The sequence below is a fragment of the Medicago truncatula genome, chromosome 3 (genome assembly GCF_003473485.1).
Source record: "Medicago truncatula cultivar Jemalong A17 chromosome 3, MtrunA17r5.0-ANR, whole genome shotgun sequence".
Lineage (NCBI taxonomy): Eukaryota > Viridiplantae > Streptophyta > Magnoliopsida > Fabales > Fabaceae > Medicago > Medicago truncatula.
Genome location: NC_053044.1, coordinates 20,433,925 through 20,455,322, shown reverse-complemented (window position 1 = coordinate 20,455,322; position 21,398 = coordinate 20,433,925). Strand labels below are relative to the sequence as shown.

The window sequence follows — 21,398 nt, the reverse complement described above, 5'->3', positions numbered from 1 at the left end:
CAATTAAAATAAAAAAGAAAAATAATAAAAGAAAAGATTATACAGACTTGATCTTTTGGACTTATCTAAAATAAATGAAATAATTAAATAAATAGATAAAGACTTAACATAATAAAATTAAAATTAAATGATTTAAAAAAAGAATAAAAGATGGAAATTTTTACTAAAAACAAAAAATAAAATTAAAGAGAGAAGAGGGCTCGACTCGGAACCTAAATTGAGGTATTTTAAAATACCCCTCTGCCGAATTTTTCACTGAAACAACAAAGTTCGATCAGGGTCAAAGGGCGTATGAATGTAGTCCTTAGGTCAAAAATTGGAGTATGACAAGTATGATCTTAAAAGTATAGTTCCTTTTGATATTTTCTTCCCTTGGAGAATTTATAATTAGAATGGTGATAACAATATATTTGAGTGGTTGAAACTTGAAATACCATATTAACGTTTGCAGATGTTAAAATTTAGAATGGTGGTAACATCATATTTGAATGGTCACAATACCATAATAGAGTGGTCATAGTACCATAATTGATTGGTTTCAATATTAAAATATGGTGTTACTACCATATTGGAGGTGTAATTCTCGAATGATTTTCAATAGTGCATCTACACAATTGTAGATGAGCTTATTTTATCCTGGAGGCGGCGTGGTGGATAGTCTATCTTGCACAATTTTTAGATAGTGTCACGAAACGTCTTAAAGAGAGTGACTTCGGTAGATGAAAATTCTTTTTCGAAATAGACTTTGGAAATCCAAATACAACAGTTTGGAAATCCAAAACCAACAATTTTAAGAAGGAGCAATTGCTAAAGCAACATATCTTTTGGTGATATTTTTCCTAAATCTTTCTTAATCAATAATTCCTTGTCATCTAAATAATTTACTTTAATCATTCATCCATTGTTCTCTCTGATCTAAAATACACTAATGCCATCAATGTCCCCAAAGACAATATCACCCAATTGAAACTCGTTATTTCCAAAGTATTAAAAAACATACTGGTGAATGAACCAGTGATACTACTGGGTCAATGAGCAATCGGTTGAAATAGAGATATGCATAATTAAATATGAGGGTTAAGTATGTTTTTGGTCCCTATAAATATACCAACTTTTTGTCCTTATAAAATTTTCAATCACTACTTTTGGTCCCTATTTTTAAGTTAATTTTAGTTTTTTTTTTTAATGAAACTGTGCAAAAAAATGTAGAATATTGTAAAAATATTTCCCCAAAAAAATTAAATTTTTTAACAGAACATAAGTTAAATATGAATTTTAACCGTCAAAAATATAAAAATTCATAATAAATTTATGTTTTATAAAAAAAAAAAATCTATTTTTTTAAATTCTTATAATATTATGAATTTTTCTGCAAATTTTTCTTTAAAAATATGAATTCTACATATGAGTTTACTTTAAAATAGGGACCAAAAGTGAAGAAAAATTTTTGGGGGACTAAAAGTTGAAGGAAAATTTTAGAGGGACTAAAACCAAAAATTGATATATTTATAGGGACCAAAAACATATTTAACCCTAAAAATAAAAATAAATACATATTTAGATTAGGCCAAGCCCATGAGTAACATACACAAATATTTTGAGAAATTGCTCTTACTTGAATAATAAACTATTTCTTTTTTAGTTTTAGACGACTCTCTGCATCATGCGTAATATTTGGGCTAATTAAGGCTAAAAATGAGTCGAGTTGAGTCGAACTTGATTCAGCTCAGTTCGACTTGATAAAGATTTGTTCGACCTGAAACTCGATTTGAATTAAATTCGAACATGTTGATTAACTCGAACTCGATTCGATTCAAGTTCATGAACAACCCAGTTCGACCTGTTGGCCCGAGTCACATAATTCAAAGGTAAAAAGGGATAACATAATGATCAAAAGCAAAACAATATAATAAATACCATTACTAACATTGTAAGTAAGAACAATTTAGAAAACCAATGCACATAATTCCCTTAAAATGATGTTACAATGAAAAAAGAAAGGAAATAGAGCTTTGTTTTTCATTACCACCATGTAAGATTCATTGAGAAAAATCACAGAAATAAATAGTGAGAACCAATATCAATAACCAATTAAAAACTAGAAGTCTTTTCTATATATCAAATATGAGCTAGGTCTTACGGAAAATAACACTTGGATTTTGATATAATAATATTGAGTTTGCATATTGCCATATTTTGGGAATGAACCCAACCCAATATGGTTTTTTGTATTCTATTTCTTTGTCTCAACCCTGTATAAATTGACAAAGCTTTCTGTTAGAAACTAGCTAGATGAGAAAATTAAAATCCTAATAATTAATTTTAGGAATTAAGTTAATAAGGACATGATTTATAGATAAAAATAAAGGATGAACTATCATAATAATCTTATTCTTAATTTTCTTTGTTGAAACTAAGATCAATAATGCAGTGTCAATCACTATCACATTAAAAATCTATCACTGTAAAATAACATACTTTTTTATTGCATCCGAGATCCACTTTGGAGGTGGCCATAAGAATAAGTTAACATAATCTGGATAATCAGACAAAGGTGAAATCCGACCTTGATCCAAGTGAAAAACACTCATATCACCTGCACAAAAGATTACACAATTCCCATTCGCTACACCCAAATCCGAAGCAGAAGCAGAAAACGAACAACCTTCCCCTAAATTAGGCAATTTAACCCAATTCTTCTCCTTCTCATCGAGCCCAAACACATCAATCCTTACATTACCACTACTACCATCACTTTCATATCTATCCACATGCAACAACCGACACTTACTCTCTACCAAGAATTTAGTATCGCCACCAAAACAAGGTTCAGCCGCCAAATGAACAGTCAAGTCTGATTCGATCATCATAGTCCGACCGGTTCTATCTATTACACAAGGCCTCCCTTTAAAATTGCAAATATCTCCATGTGATTTTTCCACATTTGGGACATCGGGCATATTTGTCCAATGATCATCCCCGCAACGGAAAATAATTAGCTCACCAGAGTACTCGCATGTGACAATAGCTAGAGGTTGTTCCCCGACACCGATAACCTTTCTAGGATAGACATAGCTACCAGGACCACTGTCGTGGATGTAAAACACATGTCCGAGATCGATGATGGAGAGTTTGTTTAAGTCGAGGGCCAAATTTAAATGTATTTGTAAATAAAAAGGTAATGTGTAGTAAATGTCTCTAGGGTCCCAGAGATGAGTTTTGCCGTTTAATTTTGGACCGACTCTAATCAACCAAGGGATTGAGTTTGTAGGTGATTTGATGAGAAACATATTGTGTTTAATGAGGTAGTTGTTTTCGATGTTTGAGAATTCTGGAAGCTTTAAGGGTAAATGGTTTTGATGGTAGTTAGGGCTTGAAGAAGAGCGCCACGAGGAACAAACTGAACGAAAGCGAAGGCGATAGAGTTCACTGTCTAGTCTTTCGGATATTAGTTGAAGAAGTTCCTTTGCAAGTTGAGACCAATCTGGTTTTTTAGCCTTTTTCTTTATTTTTAGCTTGTCGAGAATAGAAACAAGAACCTGGATGAAGGAATTTGAGACCAATCTAACCATGGATGTTGCGGGGTTTAGAGTGTTGTGCAAGAAAAGAATGAATGAAAAAAAACTTTCATGATAAAAAAGTCTTTTAAAATCCCTTAGAATTATGATCCAATACACCCCCCTAAAAAAAGAATCAATTATAATCATAAGGTAACTTTTAATACTTTTAATTTTTATTTAACTATAGACATGATTACATTAGAGATCCTTTATCTTATTTATTTATTACACTTGGGTCTTTTATCTTTATTTTTTTCCGTTTAGGTTTTTATCTCTTATAAAAGCACATATACATCATTTTTCTCATTTTTTTTATTAAAAAAATACATAATTTTATTTTTTAAAATATATTTTTTTTAAAAATGAAACAAATCCATAAATATGCATGAAGATGTTCATCATCTTCATCTTCTTCCTTTAAATCTTCATCATCTTCATTGAATCAAAAAAATTTCTACACAAATATATCTCCAAATATCATGAATTAATGTTATATTCACCTCAAATCTTTTTTTAAACACAAAAATCAAACCCATATAGAGAAAGAGATTTAGTTTCATCACAAAAACAAAATAGTTATATAAATTGTCACGCTGTATATTATTATTATTATTATTATTATTATTATTATTATTTAACTCAATATTCAAGCCCGGCATAAAAATAACCCCAAAATTGATAGCAACTTTACACATCAATTTTGTTGTTTCTAGAACAATCTTAACTTTCGTAAAGCCTAAGCCTTCCGCCAGTGACTAAGCCTCCACCATCCGCCTTGCAACATTTGTGAAATTAAGGTTTTGATTTTTGTGTTTAAAATAAGATTTGAGGTGAATATAACATTAATTCACGATATTTAAAGATATATTTTAGTAGAATTTTTTTTTATTTAAAGAAGATGATGAAGATTCAAAGGAAGAAGATGAAGATGATGAACATCTTCATCATATTTTTGGATTTTTTTCAGTTTTAATAAAAATATATTTTTCAAAAATAAAATTATGTATATTTTAATAAAAAAAAATGCGAAAAAAGATGTATATGTGCTTTTAAGAGAGATAAATGACCTAAACGGGAAAAAATAAAGACAAAGGACCAAAGTGTTACAAATAAATAAGATAAAGGACCCATAATGTAATATCGCCTTAATTATATTTAGATGTTCAATCTTAATTAATTTACACTACAGGACTGGCTTAGAACAATTAAAATTTTACATCAAATTTCTTTCATCTGAATGTCCTTAAATTTATCAGTTATATTCATAAAATTTATTCTTCCCATTTTGATTGTTCAATTTTGTCATTCCCAACTGCCGCATTTTTCAATTTTTGAGAGAATCGTCATGATTTTAAATATCGTGAGAATTGTTGTTATTTCTAGTACAACGTCAGGTATGATGACTTGATTTTTCTTTTTGATTTGATTTTTCTTGGTTGTGAGGTAGTTAATTATAACAATTGAGTAAAACATCCATTGTACTTTGAGGGCTGCTAGCAGGTGTTGCCGCTGTGATGTTGTGGGTGTTTGCTAATATTTTTTTGGTTGTTGGTGAAATGGTTATGTGATGAGGCTTTTGTTCTTTTATTTGGACTTAAAGGCTTTTGCTGATAGTGAGACATGTCTATGCGTGTTAACAGATTTTATTAGGTTGGCTGCTTAAATAAAAAAAAAAAAGTCACGATACCTGACACGGTTCTAGAAACAACGAAAATTCTCACGATAATTGGAAATTACGGCAATTTGGAACGACAAAATTGAACAATCAAAATGGAAAGAAGAATGGAAAAGAAACAAAAATTGATCAATATGGAAGAATAAAGAAGAAGAAATTTGAAAGAAGGAGATGTTTTTGTTCTCACGTTCGGGGTTCTGGAATGGAAGAAATTTTATGAATGTAAATGATGAATTTAAGGACATCCAGATGAAAGAAATTTGATGTAAAATTTTATTTGTTATAAGTCTTGTAGTGTAAATTAATTAAGATTGAACACCTTAATATAATAAAAAATTAAATCATTTGTTGTTTCAAAAAAAAAAATTAAATAAAAATTAAAAGTATTAAAAGTTACCTTATGATTAAGATTAACTCTCCTTAAAAAAATAATAATTAAGATTAACTCTTTTATTTTTAGAAAAAATCAACTCATTTATTTGACATTTAATGTTACCTATATATATTACATTTTGATTGGATCATGAGAGGGTAACGTAGGCTTCACCTTTCTTTTAAGATTTTATTATCTCTCTCTCCTCCCTTATCTCTTACTCTCTCTTTTCCTCTCCTCTCCTCTCTCTCTCCCCTTCCTTCTCTCTCTCTCTCTCTCTCTCTCTCTCTCTCTCTCTCTCTCTCTCTCTCTAGCTCTCCCGGTAAAAACCTCTTTCTCTGATTCCTTCACTCTCTCTCTCTCTCTAGCTTTAGCTCTCCCGTAAAAATTAAAATAAAATAAATTAAAGAGTCTTTATTGAGATTTTGTAGCTCTAGCTCTCCCGTAAAAAATAAAATAAAATAAATAAAAGAGTCTTTATTGAGATTTTGTGAAAGAGAGTGTGTTATGATATTTTTTTCAATTATTTCTTAAAATTCATAAAATCTGTTGAAATCTCTTGAAATCCATAAAATCATTTCAAATCCTTTAAAATCTTGTGAATTAAATCCATTGAAATCCTTAATTGTCTTTTAAAATCATCAAAATCTTGCAAAGTCTTTTAAAATCCTCAAGACTTTTTTAAACAAAAATTGACCTTTAAAATCCTAATCCAATACGCCCCCCTAAAATTATTTTCTAGAACTTATTAAGTGATATTTGATTGAAATTATTGTATTTTTTTTTTCCGAAAAAAATAGAGCGTGAGTATTTTGAATTTTTTCTTCTCATTGAGAATCTATAATTTATAATCAGTATTCCTTAGTTTCTTTCAAAAAAAATAAAAATAGTACTCCTTAGTTTTTATTTAACCGTTGTTTGAATATCAATTAATTTGAAATACGAAAAATCAATTAATTTTGTTATTTAGTTTTATAGAAGTGAGGAGGGAGTGGAAAACGGTGTTATGCTGGTCGAAGGGGAAATGGTATTGTTGAGGATTTTCTATTAGCTATAGCTCCCTAGTCGTCAACCACAGCAATGATCTAACCCAACGTTCTTCATCACCGCTCAGATCGTCCATATGTTACTTAATTTTATCAAGTTTATGCCTTCAAACTTTTGAAAATGTATCGTTTTCTATGCTCAAATCGATGAAGATTTCATCGGTTCGGACATTTTTTTGATTGGAATCCAATCCAAACCGAACCGTTACACCCCTACGACCACCTACACTTAAGGTTTCAAATGAAGGTGCGCACTACGGGTGGTATAATTATCAACCAGTCTAAGGCTAAGTGGACCAATGAAGATGCAATTTTCAGTAAGAATTTAAATGTACATCCGGTTAAAACATAAGGTTTGTCGTATATCAGAATTCAGAACAAGGTTACAGTTAATAGTGGCTTACAATTTAAGTTTAACTTGTGTAGGAAATGGCATCTCTAAGTACATTAGTTGAAAAGGGTAAGGACTCAAAGTCTGATACACAGGTAAACATTTAAGTATTTTTCTCTTTATATTTATCTGCAGTTTTTGAAAATATACTGATGATGCTGCTACTGATTTTCTGTGTCTAATATATAACCTTTATTCTTAGGAAATTGATACTCTAAGTGGAAGCCTTTCACAAGGAAAAGAGAAGATTATTGAGGGATCAACAGATACAATTTTGATGATCTAAAATCTCAAACTCTGATTCTGATCACAATCACATTTAATTCAACCTCATGATGTTATTGTGAATCTGGATGAAGTTGAAATCCCAGTTTAAGGAAGGGGAAAGGGTCTTATGGCTGAAGTTGAAGGCAAGGAAGGGGCATAATGGCTGAAGTTGAAGGTTTAGGTTTAATGAATTATAATTATATTTTTATTGGTTAATTAATTGTAACTCATAGCACTTGTGGCAGATGTGGATTTTGAGTTATCCTTAATGAATTATTATATTATTATTAAGTTTTTATTTGTCGATTAATTGTCTCAACATCTCAATCCAAAAAATTTTTTGTCAGAATTCACCTTTTTTCAATGTGAATAGATGGGATGTTTGGGGTTCGAACCTCGACCCCCTACATATAATAATGCATGTCCCTTCCAACTGAACTATGTTTATGGGGACAACATCTCAATCCAATCTATTAATTAATATATTGTAATATAATATGTATAAAATATAGTCCCGTGAGCATAACTCAGTTGGTAGAACAATGCATTATAATATGCAAGAGTCGGGGTTCGAACCCCAGACACCCCACTTATTCACCTTATAAGGTGAATTCTAACCACTAAACTATCTGGAAAAAAATATATATATATATAAGTATGGCCGACTTGACCCGCCAGGGATATCTAATATTCAGAGTTTGCCTCGATTTGGAACCGCTCCCGCGGCCCGTGCCGAAACAATGCTTTACCCCTAAATGTCCAGTCAACTGCTGCGCCTCAACGCATTTCAGGGAGAACCAGCTAGCTCTGGGTTCGAGTGGCATTTCACCGCTAACCACAACTCATCCGCTGATTTTTCAACATCAGTCGGTTCGGACCTCCATTATGTGGTCAAATGTTATTCAACTTACATATGTTCCTAACAAAATAAAAAATAAAAAAGCATACATATGTTAAAATTGGAAGTGCACGTGTAATCAATTTTTAAGAAATTTCAAAGTCAACTGAACCTTGGTTAATTAATTGGAAGTATTAAACAATAAGGTAATTTTGTCCCACTTAAACACAAAAAATGGGTTCACAATCATACTTGAACTAACCATCACATTCACCATATCACCTGAGCAATACACATATGGACCAAACCATGAGTACCAAAATCAAAGGGAAATACTACTATTCAACACTTTCTATGTAGCCTGCACAAATATCTCTTGGGAAAGAAACTAAAGTAAAGTCATGGCAAAAATATCAAATCAAACTTCATCTTGTTCAGCCTCCAGATTCTGTGCAACTTCTTCAGCTTGTTCTACCTCAATATCATCAACCTGTGCATTTTCTTCTGCCTCAAGATTTTCTACAACTTCTTGTGCTTGATTTGCCCCAACAACATGTGCAATCTGTGCATTTTCATCTTGAGCAAGTTGACCAGCTGCTAACCCATCATGCATTCCTCGCATTATTTCATAAGCACCCTCATATGGAACTGCATTTAGGCCAGCATCGAAACCAGCATGATATGAATCAATGTAACCATTCACATACACTTTAGAAGAGATGGCACACCCTTGTGCAACACGGGGAAGAACTTCATCGCCTAAAATTCAAGGGGAATAACAAAATCATAAATCGTAAAATCGCAATCAAAATCATGAATTTTGGGATTTAAGTTGGGATAGTTAAAACCTAATATGCAAAAATCAAAGTACCTCTTCCAAAAGCTTTTGCATAACCGATTTCATATCCTTCTTCATAAGCAGCATCGTTTCTTTGAGAAGTGGTATTAAGTCCATCTTGGTAACCAATCAAGAACACATTTTGTTGATGATCATTCATCTTGAAACAAAATTTTTAGTTAGATCAAGAACTAACAAGAATTGAAATGAAACACAGAAGTTTTACAAAAACTAACAAGAATTAAAATGAAACACAAAAATTTTACAAAAACTAACAAGAATTAAAATGAAGCAGAGAATTTTAACAAAAATTATTAACGTACCTTTGGTTGAGGGGAATGTGTGTGTGTGTGTGTGTGTGAGAGAGAGAGAGAGAGAGAGAGAGAGAGAGAGAGAGAGAGAGAGAATGAGAGAGAAATTGAGATCAGCAGCGGGAAAATAGTTTCGGAGGGAAGAGTGATTTGGTTTCGTTTTATATACGAAGTTCTATAGCTCTCGTCTATTGAAGCGTAGTGTTTAGCTAATTAATGTGGATTCACTTCATCTAAAAAATTTAATCATCGGTATTTAAGAACGATTTTTTTTATTAAAATAAAGCTATATATATATATATATATATATATATATATATATATATATATATATATATATATATATATAACAATTATATATAACAATTAAAGATTTAGTGTGTTTGGTTATGCGGTATTAGAAATGTTAAAACAAATGCATCTTACATAATCTCATACAAATTCACCATACCATAAAACATAGAAAATTCACGATTCTTACCTAATCCAGACAAATTCTTGAAGTAATATGTTCATGAACAGTAGTTGCCTTGACTAAAGCCAATCCTAGCCAAGTATAATTTCGTACCAAATTTGACCCAAAAAATCACAATGCGAAAAAAATTGATCAATGTTCTCTTCAAAACCACAGCCGCATGAACAAAGAGATGTATTCAGTTGCAGTACCTTTCTCCTAATTAAGTCGTCTGTTGTTGGAAGTCGGTTATGCAATAAACACCATGCAAAAAAGAGGATTTTTAGAGGAATCTCCTTGTGTCAAATGATTGAAGCATGATCATTATTGAAAGTTTGATATCTTGATGTTGTAAAGTTGTAAACACTAGCAACATTGTATCTTGGAGAGGCATGCAGTTGCAAAACAATTGGTAATAAAAACGCACAACATTCACTTCCCAATTCTTCCTCCCAAGCTATTAACCTACGCCGATATTTCCACGCCTCACCGCCCTCTCCCTAGCCTAAAGAAAACATGTCTACCACATTTGCCATTTTATTATTTGAAAGATAAAAAAAAGACGACTTAATCTATCCTTCAAAATCCCTCCGTCTAACCAAAGGATCCCACCAAAATAAAGTTCTTGCACCATCTCCCACCTCATGTCGTATGTGATCAGAAAACTAATCTCCAACCACCTCTCCAGCGCCCCTCTGAATGCTAAGTAAATTATTCTACCACACGGATGCTAATGTCCCTCCATTGCCTATAGTTCCTCCTTCCTCACCATACCTCACAACTAAGACTTTATAGACAAGCAACTTTTTTCCTCCATTAACCTCCAACACCATTTGTAGTAACGACATATTGAATTCCCTAATCCTCCTGACCTCCAAACCTCCATCCTCCTTTTTGAGAAAGATGGTGTACCAATTAATCTAAGAAATTATCCTAGATTCCTCAATTCAAAAAAAAAAAAAAAAAAAACAAGTGCCCTCAAGGCACTTGATAAGAAGTTTAAAGTGGAATGTTTATACTGGAAGTTTTTTCGTCGTCCTCATCATCATCGTCGTCTCAGACCTATTATATTAATTAGGACTAACAAACGACAAATACCCCAAAAGCTTACTGCAAATCCAACTCCTATGCCTAAATACAACAATTCTCTAATAGAGTCGCCATCTTCGTTCTCCATAGACGGATTTGTACGCTTAGAATTTTCATCTTTTGTAATGCACTTTTTAAGCGGAGCTCTACATAGTTCTCGATTTCCAATATAGCTAGATGCATCAAAGCTTTGAAGATGAGTCTATAATGGAATTTTCCGAGTAAAGTCATTGCAAGATAGGTTCAAAAAAACTTAGGAATGTTAAGAATGCCATGCTTTGAGAAATTTCACCAGAAAACATATTATTGGAGAGGTCAAAAGATTCTAGATTTTTCATGTCTTTAATCATCTCTAGTATTGTTCTACTTAAATTATTATGAGATAAATTGAATGCTTGAATTTGAATAAGGAGAAATATTTCTAATAGAATTTCTCCAAACAAGTTGTTTGCTAATAGGTAAGAGTTTGCCTCAAGAAATAGGATTCAAAGTCACATTCTTCGCCTTTTGTAAATAAATTAAGTTGGAAACCTGCAACATAACCGGTAAATACCTGTAATCATCGGAGTCATGTTACAGAGACTCCGAGGTATAGATCAAGAAAGGTTATTGTGGGCAAGATCGAAGTGAAAAAGAGAAGATAGATTGAACAATTGTGGTGGAATTTCGCCTTCAAATTGGTTATCTCTTAATACAATCACTTCTAACTTTTGAGGCAAATATCAAACACATTAGAGAAGAAGATAAATTGGTGAAAATTGAATTATCGATCTTTTTTAGAAGGAAAATTGAATTATCGATTGAATTAGGAAGCGATACAATAATTTTGCCTTCAAATTGGTTATCTCTTAAATACGATCACTTCTAACTTTTGAGGCAAATCTCAAACACATTAGAGAAGAAGATAAATTGGTGAAAATTGAATTATCAATCTTTTTTAGAAGGAAAATTGAATTATCGATTGAATTAGGAAGCGATACAATGTGAGAAGACAACTCATCATAACTGCTCTAACTAACTACATGAGCACGAATGAAATGCAAATTACAAAATGAAATGTAAATGTGGAAGTTAACTTCCACTCCAAGCTAAGTGAAGCAAACCTATACTATGTTCCTTATATCTCTTCTGTGTTTAATGCCAATGACTTGTTTCTTTTGTTGTGCTTAATATTCCTTCTACAAAATAAAGTCCTAAAATTTTTTTATATGTGAAGGAGACAAAACAAAAGCTAGCATGCAATGTGTAGAATGGCACAAATGCACGCATATAATAGGAAAATAAGCCAAAATTTCTGAAACATAATGTTATCTCCTCTGTTGCTGCTTGAAGAAAAGCCTAGTTTCAAAGGCTAGCATGATGAAATACATTGAATATAAATCAGTTGAACAAATAAATGAAAATCAAGGAGTCAATAAAATAGAACAAATAATTATTTTAACACAAGAATTAACCAAAAATCAGTTGATTAAGTATCAGTTGATATAACCAACTGATTTTTTAGTATATCAAATTATTAATGAATTGAACTCTCTCTTGTGTGTTAACTAAAATGTCACTCTTGAGCTCCACCTGAGCAGAAGCTTCCATTTTGATACATCATAGAAACAGATTAATAACAAGATTCTGCAAATGGGGAATAAAACTACTAGAAAACCTATGACAGATCCATATCCGACAGAAAACTTTAAACATAAGATCAGACAGTAAGTAGATTAATAGGGATAAACGTAGTGTTGTTACACATATGATGCAGTAATGCCAAAATGTATGGCTCATCGCTCGAACTTGGAAATCAAATCAAGCATGTACTTGCTCTCTGCAGAGTAATTCACCTTATCTGCCTTAACTACTATAATCTTCACCTTCTGTTCTTCACCACATAATTCCTTTTGGATTTTCAGCCTAAACACAAACTGATTGAAGAGTATACTCTTGATTATATCTCTGAACCTCTCATCATCCTCCTGCTCATACTTTAACACATACAAATCTTTTGCAGAGTACCCCATAATGTCTTCCCCAGCTTCATTGAAAGCAGTTACACATGTTAATCCTGTATGATCCACGATTTGAGCTTGGAGAATGTACCGATATTCACAAACATCAAACTCCTGGTTGCATGTATCGCACTTCCATCTTGTGTTTACTGTCTTGGTCACTTTCTTAGAGCAACGTTCACCGGACCTAGTCACTTTCTTATTGCACCGTCGATCTCCAATCATGACAGGGCAAGCTGTGTAACAAAATACATCAGTCTTCATGAATGATATGGTTGCCCTCGTTGTTATCCAGTCTGGCTTGTCTGTGCACCCCAAACCTTCATCTTTGATTTGAGATACAGTTTTGCGTAGCTCATTCTTTGGTCCTCCATAAGAAATGTCTTTAGAAATGGACGAAGAAGCAGAATCTTTCCCGTCTTGATCAAACCAGAGCCTTAAGCTCTGAGCCTCAGGGAAATCTGGATTTACAAAAAGCCGTGAAATAGGAATAGCGTTTATAGACTTTCCACGGAATTCAATAACCTTCCCAGCCTTTACTGCCAAAACAGGAAAACCCCCAGCATCCACAATATCTTTCAGCTCTTGTCCTTCCCTGTTGCATAGCTCACCCCAAAGTGTTAGCTCAACACTCCTGCCAGAATTGTCCTTTAGATTCAAAATCCTTTTACGCATTTCCAATGCATTTTCCCTTGACATAAGAACTGAAGAATTCACAGATGTCACAACCCCAATAACATCAAGGATAGTGTTACTCTCTATATTCTCAATGTCACTGATAGACCTGAAGGAGAATTTATGCATAGGTATAGAACCATCCTCATCTGGGCAAAGCTCAACGGTTGAATTTGAATTCAGCATGATTTCCCAATCAATCTTCAAATGTTTCAAATCTTTTGAGCCAACAGGTATCAAGCCAGCTTTGGATATCAAGTAAACTTTACCAACCTCGATCACTTCATAGAAACTGTCAATTACATCATTTAAACAAGTTACCTGTACTTCACCTCCATCAGAATCAAGTACATCAAACGAGAAGGCCTTTAGATATCCTTCAGGACTGTTATAGTGGCGCAAATGCCCTTTTGAAGTAACCCTTGCCTTGATGGCCCACTTACCCTTATAGGGATGTAAAGCAGCTATAGGTATTGGTTCTTCATTTTCTACCATTGGTAATTCTGGATCCACAAATGACTTTGGATTCCCAATGATTTGAGAATCAAGGACAATGGTTTCCATTTTATGCACTATAATAATCCTGTACAAGGAAAAACAAACTCAGAAGCACATAAATCTTTTGACTCTTCAACATCCACATGCTAAGAACTTAGATTCTATCAATTATTATGCTTTATTTCCCAATTTTCACACTAAAAATTAAACCAAGGGATACAAAGAAACTAAAACTCAAGTATCATTATAGTCCATAACCAAAGTTAAGTTTTAACTTCAAATTTATGAAGCACGGATACGGACACGGACACCGAACACGACACAGACACTGACACGCCGACACAACTAATAATTTAAAAAAATAACATAATTCAGTGTAACTACAAGTGTCGGTGTCGGACACGTACACGACACGTGTCCGACACCGGGACACGCCTAATCCAAGGAGTGTCCGTGCATCATATAAAACTTAAGTTTTAATTTCTTGTAATCTGTGTTATTATCAAGATTCAACAGTAAAAGAAAGATTACATAATCGATTACCAAAATTTAAAACTTCTGTAAAATAATCATCAAAAGGACACAAAACTTAAATGCATATAAAATTCAAATCGCAACAATCATAATAAACTATGACAAGAAAAGACGATTAAAAATTACAACATGGATTTCAAGAAGTAAAGAATTACAACACTTGAAAACTGAATCAACTATCACATTTCATTTTTACAAATGCAACAAAATTGAAATAGAAACAATCATAACAAGAGTATAATCAATTAATCACATAAATAACGTACTTTTGAAATGCAACAAAATAAGAGTATAATCATAATAAGAGTACAATCAATCAATTAATCAAGAAATACAACACTTGAAGAAACTGAATCAACTATCACATTTCATTTTTACAAATGCAAGAAAATTGAAATAGAAGCAATCATAATACATAGAAATTACGTACGTACTTTCGAATCACGATAGTAGGGCAAACGTAATCGAGAAGCTTAACGATGGAACCTTCCTTAACTCGTCCGGTTCCGACTCCGTCGTTGAGTTGAGCAGCGATTGTGGCGGAGTGAGAATAAACTCCGTCGGAAAGTTTCAGATAATATTTTCGCAGCAGAGAGTCGTCGCTGTCTACGAGTAATGTAATGCTGATAACTTGAACCAACGGTTTTGCATCAACGTCGCCGCTGGTTATCGCCGGAATAGCGTTCTCCGTCAGCTTAATAGACATGGTGGTTGTTACGTTACGAGTGTATGAAAGAAATTTAATACAGTTAATGGAAAGAGAAATTGTATATATAGCAAATACTCTGCGTCCCAAATTGTACCTCACTTTAGAAAAAATATTTGTCCCAAATTATATGTCGCTTTACAATACCAATGAAAAATTATGCTACTTTTCCTATTATATCCTTAATCATTTATTACTCTCTCTTCTTTCAATTCCTTCATTTATCTTTCTCATATCATTTATTGAGTACAATTTTGTAAAACAACTCATAATATCTTTTTCCCACACAATATTAATTACATTTCCTAATATATGTGAAATGCTCAAAACGTGATACAATTTAGGACAAAGGGAGTATATATTGTTTCAAAATATATAAATAAATATATATATATATATATATTAAAATCCACGGTGTGGATGGGTTGGGTCGATCCGGATAACCCGGTCAAAACCACCTAAGAAATTTTAAAAAGTGGGTTTAATTGGTAATCGGGTGGGTATAGTTTTGAAGAAAAAGAAAACATGTTTTAGGTAAAATGACGCTCAAACTCTATAAACCAACTTACGCAATAATATGAGCAGGGTCGTCCTATGAAATAGGATGATCGACTCTCTTTCTAAAATAGGCTCTCAGTAAAATAAAAACGCAATTATTTTTGTGTAACTAAACTTCATTAAAAAAATCATAAGAACTTCTAAACATGAAACGAAACAGAAAAATTAAGTGAAAGAGATGTGAAATTTACCTAACGGTGTGTTAGCCCGTATTTGCTATTTCGCGGGGCAATCCACATCGATGTAATGAAAGTGATGGACCTACGACAATAACAAAACGCCCCGAATAATCAACTCGTTTTCCAAGCAGAGTCTCTCGAAATCTTCCCTCTTTGCCCTCAATTATATCTGAAAACGATTTGTAAACATTATTATGACCGTCCCTCATTGGTTGTCCGTGGATTCCATTATCAAGGAGTGTATCCACGGCTTCTTGTACCAATTTTTCTTGACACATTACTAATTCCCCTGGTGTAGATCTGCTTGTTGTTAATAGGTCAATAAGAGTACTATTCTGATAGATAACTCTTCTATAGAGTTCATTAATATCCGAACTCATTAGTTTCCCTCCATCTATTTGAATAATCGGTCTCAATTTGGAAGGAAGAACTGGTAAGAGATATTAAACCATCCATTCTGACGTCAGAGTGCGTAGTGAAAACATCGTGTTTTATTTTAGTTGACGTCAGATGTTTTATTCGATTCTTAAATTTGATGATTTTTGGTTATTTTTCTGAATGATTACATTACATTAATTTTACATCTTTTGAAAATCATTTTAAAATACTTTGGCCGAATTTTTTTTTAAAGGGTTGACTGGTTTTTTGTTTTTAATGCCTATCCTAATCCTAATAGCTTAATTACTATTATCTAGTTTCGGGGCGAAACTAATTTCTGGCAGGGTTTAATGTAATACCCACAAAAAATTATCTTGATATGTAGATAAATACTTCATTCTATTCTTTTGTTAGAACATTTGACTTCATCTTTTAAAACGTGATTTTGACTACCCTAAGATTTTATATAAATAAGGGAGATCAACCCTAGTTTGTTTTAGGACTTTCGAGGACGAAACTATTTTAAGAGGGGAATAATGTAACGCCCTAATATTTTATATACGTATTTTTTTTAAATTATTTCTTGACTTGTCACTTAGTTGTTAAGCAATTTATTTTATAAGTGAGAAATTTCACAACATCTTGGTATTCCTTACTTTAGTTTATTAATTGAATTTGATTCCATCTATTTCATTTTTATTAATCAATTTGGTGTGACAAAATAAATTATCATTCTTTACATAATTTATTTTATTCTAGTTCTAATCATTTAATGGTGTATTTTTATTTGTAATTTATTTTAAAGTTCATTTTGTGTTATATTAATTATTGAGGAACTTCTACGGTACACTCATAAGATGAGGTGTACCGGTACTCTCGCATCTTAATTTTATAAATTAACGATTATTTTTTATATAGTAAATAGCTATTTGTCAATATTTATATTTTATAGAACATTTCATAAGAAAAAACACCATTTTACTGTTTATAAGAATCATAGTAACTTTTTTTACATATTATCGTAAAAAATAATAAATATTCTCAATTATGAGTGATAGAAATTAAAAAAAAAAAAAAAAAATTATTTCGTTGACACTTTTGATGAATAAAATTTAATTATTATAATTATAAATGATAAAAAATAATATTTTTCTTCAAAAAACAACTCATTTAACTATTAATTTAAAAAATAGATGTACCGGTACACTTAAATATATTGGGTGTACCATAGAATTTGCTTAATTATTGTACTACCTCCGTCCCTAATTATAAGACCCTTTTGAAAAAAAAATTTGTCCCTTTTTATAAGACCCCTTTGCTATTTCCAACTACATTAATTATTTCTTTACATACATGCCCCTATTAAATATACATATTTTTCTTCAATCAACAATAAATAACATGTTGAAAACATAAATCATCTCTCTCTTAAAGGATAAAATTGTAAAAACAATACTAATTACAAACATATTTAATACAAATATCCACTATCTTAATTCCCGTTATTTTTTCAAAAGGGCCCTATAATTAGGGACGGAGGTAGTATTAATTAGTTTGCACTACAGCCAACATGTGTATATTTGTGTCCTCTCTCTATGTCACTTTGTTTATCTTTCTTACTAAAGCTTGTCTGATCAAGCTATTGTTTACCCTAATTCTAACCTAATTTTTCCCTGCATTCAATTCTTCTAATCAGCATTCGTAGTTACACCTTTTTCATTTTCAAGGTTAATAGTAACTCTCATTTTCCAATGTCTTCTCTGCCATTTCCCACATTCATCTTAAACTCTCTCTCTCTCTCATTGTCTCTCACGTAGCTCTTCCTGCATTGGGATTCTCTGAAATGGCATCTCCTTCATTTTTCGTTTCTTTCTCTTTGTTGCCCTATCTCTCCAATCAGGAAGAAGATAACCAAATTCATTGTCGCAGGCAATCTCAAAGCCATCGATGTTGTCTCTAGCTCCGACTTTGAAGCTTCCGTCGGAAAAAACATTGTGGTTTCTCACCGGAAGGGTAAGAACGTGTAGCTTCAGCTCGATTCTCCTTCATTTGTTGCCAATTCGGTACTCCCTCTTTCTTTTAATTATCAAAACCAATTCATCATAAAGACTTTATACAGTAAGAATTTAGGGGAGTTTCATTTCTTATTTTTGTTCACAATAATATGTTGTAAACTTTTTAGGGTTCTCTTTTATATTTTACCTCCCTGTTTATTTAGTTTTTATTTTTATGCTATTGTTTCATCATCCCTCATAATTTCAATTTTAATCCTTATTTATAATCTTTTGTTTTGTAAAGAGAGTTGCTGCAACGTAGCAGATTGCTTAAGAAGGAGGTTCAATTAGATTTTTGTAAAGAGAGTTGCTGCAATGTAGCAGATTGTGGAGAGTGGATTTTGGTACTTTTGTAGCTTACTTTCACAAACCAAGGTGATTGTTGTTCGTATTTTGATTTATTGTGAGTTTGGTTTGTTGGTTTTGTAGTTTGTGAATTTACAAATAGGTGTTCTGACTTATTTTGATTTGGTTTTTTTTTTTATTTTTTTTATTTGTGTAGGTTTCTATTGTAATTTCTTGAAATCATGAAGGTAAGTGTGATAACAATAAAGTATTGATTCTCTTTAATTTCAAGACTCCTATTTCTTACTCTCCTGTAGACAAATGTCTGTTCTTAATGTCTGTTCTATTGCTACTGATATTAATGGGACATAAACACAACACAAATCTCACATACACATATGCAGCGAGAGAGAGAGAGAGAGAGAATTGTTGTCAACACTGTACTTGATTCTCACAAATTGATTTTTAGCATAATACAAGAATGCATTATTTGTAGGCCTCCATACTTAACATATAAGAAAACTAATTCTTATGAACTAAGAGATCATAAACGTTGTTGTTAAGAGATAAGGTGGAGTGATGCCTCTTATCTTCATGTGGTCCAGTCATAACATTTAACGGTAACCAAGTATCATCTACTATACTTGCTTCTCAATTCTTCTACTTGCTACTTTATTTATCTACTTCCAACATCTATTGTTCCTGTTGCATACATAATTGAAGTTTCTTTGTTTATTAATTGGTTCGATGTATGGGTATCAGTTACGCATCATTCCCTTTGATGAAAGCTATTTTGCATTCTTAGTGTTTGATAGGTCACTTTTATTCTTATTCTCTTTCACTTATTTTGTCTTTTTATTTTGCTTCTAATTCAGTTTTACTGATTTGCTTAGCTTAACTAATCATTGCTTTTGACATTAAAATTTTAAATAGAATGATCTTTGATGTGAAGAGACAAGCATATTTAATTTAATGAAAAAGACCATATTAGCATACTTAATTCCCTCCCATAATCTTTCTGGTTTGATGAGCATGTGGTTCTTTGAAGTTTTATTGAAGTTTGTCGAGATTAAATTGGATCAAACATGAGGCCTTTATATAAAATTATATTTCTCTGCAACGACAAATGTTTGCTGAATTCACACTGTGACAACTTGATGAATTTTGTACTGTCATCAAGAATGTTTTTATATGTCGCTATATGTGAATGATTTGAGGCACCTTGCGTTATCTTGCAGCATGTTGGGTATTGATGTAGCTGAGGAGGATGTGCGCTTGAGGTATTCGAGTGTGTTTTTGATTGCAACGCCAGGACGATGTCTATGTTAATGTATTTCCCAAAGGCTATTTAATCTTGAAGGCATTTGGTGATTAACTTTCTGCATAATTTTTGCAGTATAGTCTATTCTTTAATTGCTTAATGTTTGCTCTATAAAATGGTTATTGCTACACTCATCTTATGCTCATGTAGGAGCGGCTGGTTTTGTTTTTGTTTTGATTTTATTAGCCAATGGTTTGGGATCTTGATATGCACAAAAAATTCTAACTGAAAAAGGCACCTTAATGCAATGAAGGTGTAGAGGACTGAATGAAATTATTCAGTTGTCTTCCATAAACTATTAACATATGCACACCTGATGATACTATAAAAGCATTTTCGACCCCTGGTCAAAGCTTATTAGATGCAGGGGATAGTGCAACATATCAACAAAATTCAAAAAAAGGAGAATTTAATAGTTGAATATCATATATTTTTGCTACTGAGTATATATTGATTACTTATAATTGATGTGAATTTAATAGTTATTTATATATGATTCTTATTGGCTCTACGGGAAAATATGTTTAATCCATCTATGCTCTTATGTGTTCTGAATTGATTACTTTTTTTTTTTTTAAGGGAACTTATAATTTCGCTAAAGTGAGTACTTATGTATATATGATCTGTTATTGTATACACGTGAACATATGGACATCAGTATAGCATTATGTGATCAAGATATAAATTCTTGACTTTGTATTAATTGTGTTGTGCAGATTTTATTTTGACAGAGGATCAGTTGAAAATATACGCACTAGCAGATATCGAATTGCTCCCGCTGAGTGCTGGCAAGAGTTTGGCCGAAATTCCTCCAATGCCAAGAGAAGATCCATCACTAATACCTGATCTAGAAAACCGTTTAATTCATGATGAGATGAACTATAACAGGGGAGTGTTAGATGAAGAGCATTCATGTTTAATGTCAACGATGACAGATGAGCAACAACAAGTGTATGACAAGATAATGAGTAGGGTCAATGCAAATACTCCAGACCTGTTCATTGTGACAAGTTTGTATTTTCACATGGACAATTATATGTTCCTGTCTCAAGAATTACATCCAGAGAAGGACTGAAAATATTGATAAATAATGAACATGGTGAAGATATTGATGCGACTTCTAACGTTGTGTACAAAGAAGTATTTCGAAATGTGTAATACTCCCTAATATATACTATGTTCTCTTTAAAAACTGTATATATTTGTTGTAACATGTTTTGTTTGTGATACGATATTTCCCGTAACTTTGCTGACTCCGATAAATTTTGTTTATGTATTCTGACTTTTTAAATTCCATTCCAACATATTTCCTTTTATTGTGTATCAATTATTCCGGTTCATAAGACCCGTGCGGCGCACGGGTCAGTG

The 21,398-nt window shown here is 32.2% G+C and overlaps 2 protein-coding genes and 1 long non-coding RNA gene across 6 annotated transcripts; 1 reads left to right on the top strand and 2 right to left on the bottom strand.

Moving 5' to 3' along the window:
* Positions 1-2,459: 2,459 nt before the first annotated feature.
* On the bottom strand, positions 2,460-3,572 carry LOC11430198 (F-box protein SKIP23). Its single transcript, XM_003599802.2, has one exon. It carries the CDS (start codon positions 3,570-3,572, stop codon positions 2,460-2,462), a length of 1,113 nt encoding a protein of 370 aa, XP_003599850.2.
* Positions 3,573-12,253: 8,681 nt separating this feature from the next.
* LOC11407150 (replication protein A 70 kDa DNA-binding subunit A) lies at positions 12,254-15,277 on the bottom strand. The gene is made up of 2 exons (XM_024778557.2): positions 14,984-15,277; positions 12,254-14,100 (listed from the first exon to the last, which is right to left on the bottom strand). Exons 1-2 carry the CDS (start codon positions 15,253-15,255, stop codon positions 12,618-12,620), a joined length of 1,755 nt encoding a protein of 584 aa, XP_024634325.1. The 5' UTR covers positions 15,256-15,277; the 3' UTR covers positions 12,254-12,617.
* Positions 15,278-17,971: 2,694 nt separating this feature from the next.
* LOC11407952 (uncharacterized) lies at positions 17,972-21,306 on the top strand. 4 transcript variants are annotated; one of them, XR_005645131.1, is made up of 4 exons: positions 17,972-18,383; positions 18,669-18,799; positions 18,927-20,076; positions 20,747-21,306. It is a non-coding gene; the product is annotated as an uncharacterized lncRNA (long non-coding RNA). The 4 variants fall into 4 exon arrangements; XR_003010184.2 differs by having other exon boundaries at positions 17,974-18,383; positions 18,927-18,957; positions 19,948-21,306; XR_005645132.1 differs by having other exon boundaries at positions 17,972-18,433; positions 18,927-21,306.
* The last annotated feature ends 92 nt before the right edge of the window (positions 21,307-21,398 follow it).

Coding starts and splice junctions, on each gene's coding strand:
- LOC11430198 (XM_003599802.2), bottom strand. CDS start 3,572: ATGGTTAGATTGGTCTCAAATTCCTTCATCCAGGTTCTTGTTTCTATT.
- LOC11407150 (XM_024778557.2), bottom strand. CDS start 15,255: ATGTCTATTAAGCTGACGGAGAACGCTATTCCGGCGATAACCAGCGGC. Junction 14,101..14,983: donor CCTACTATCGTGATTCGAAA/GTACGTACGTAA, acceptor TTCCTTGTACAG/GATTATTATAGTGCATAAAA.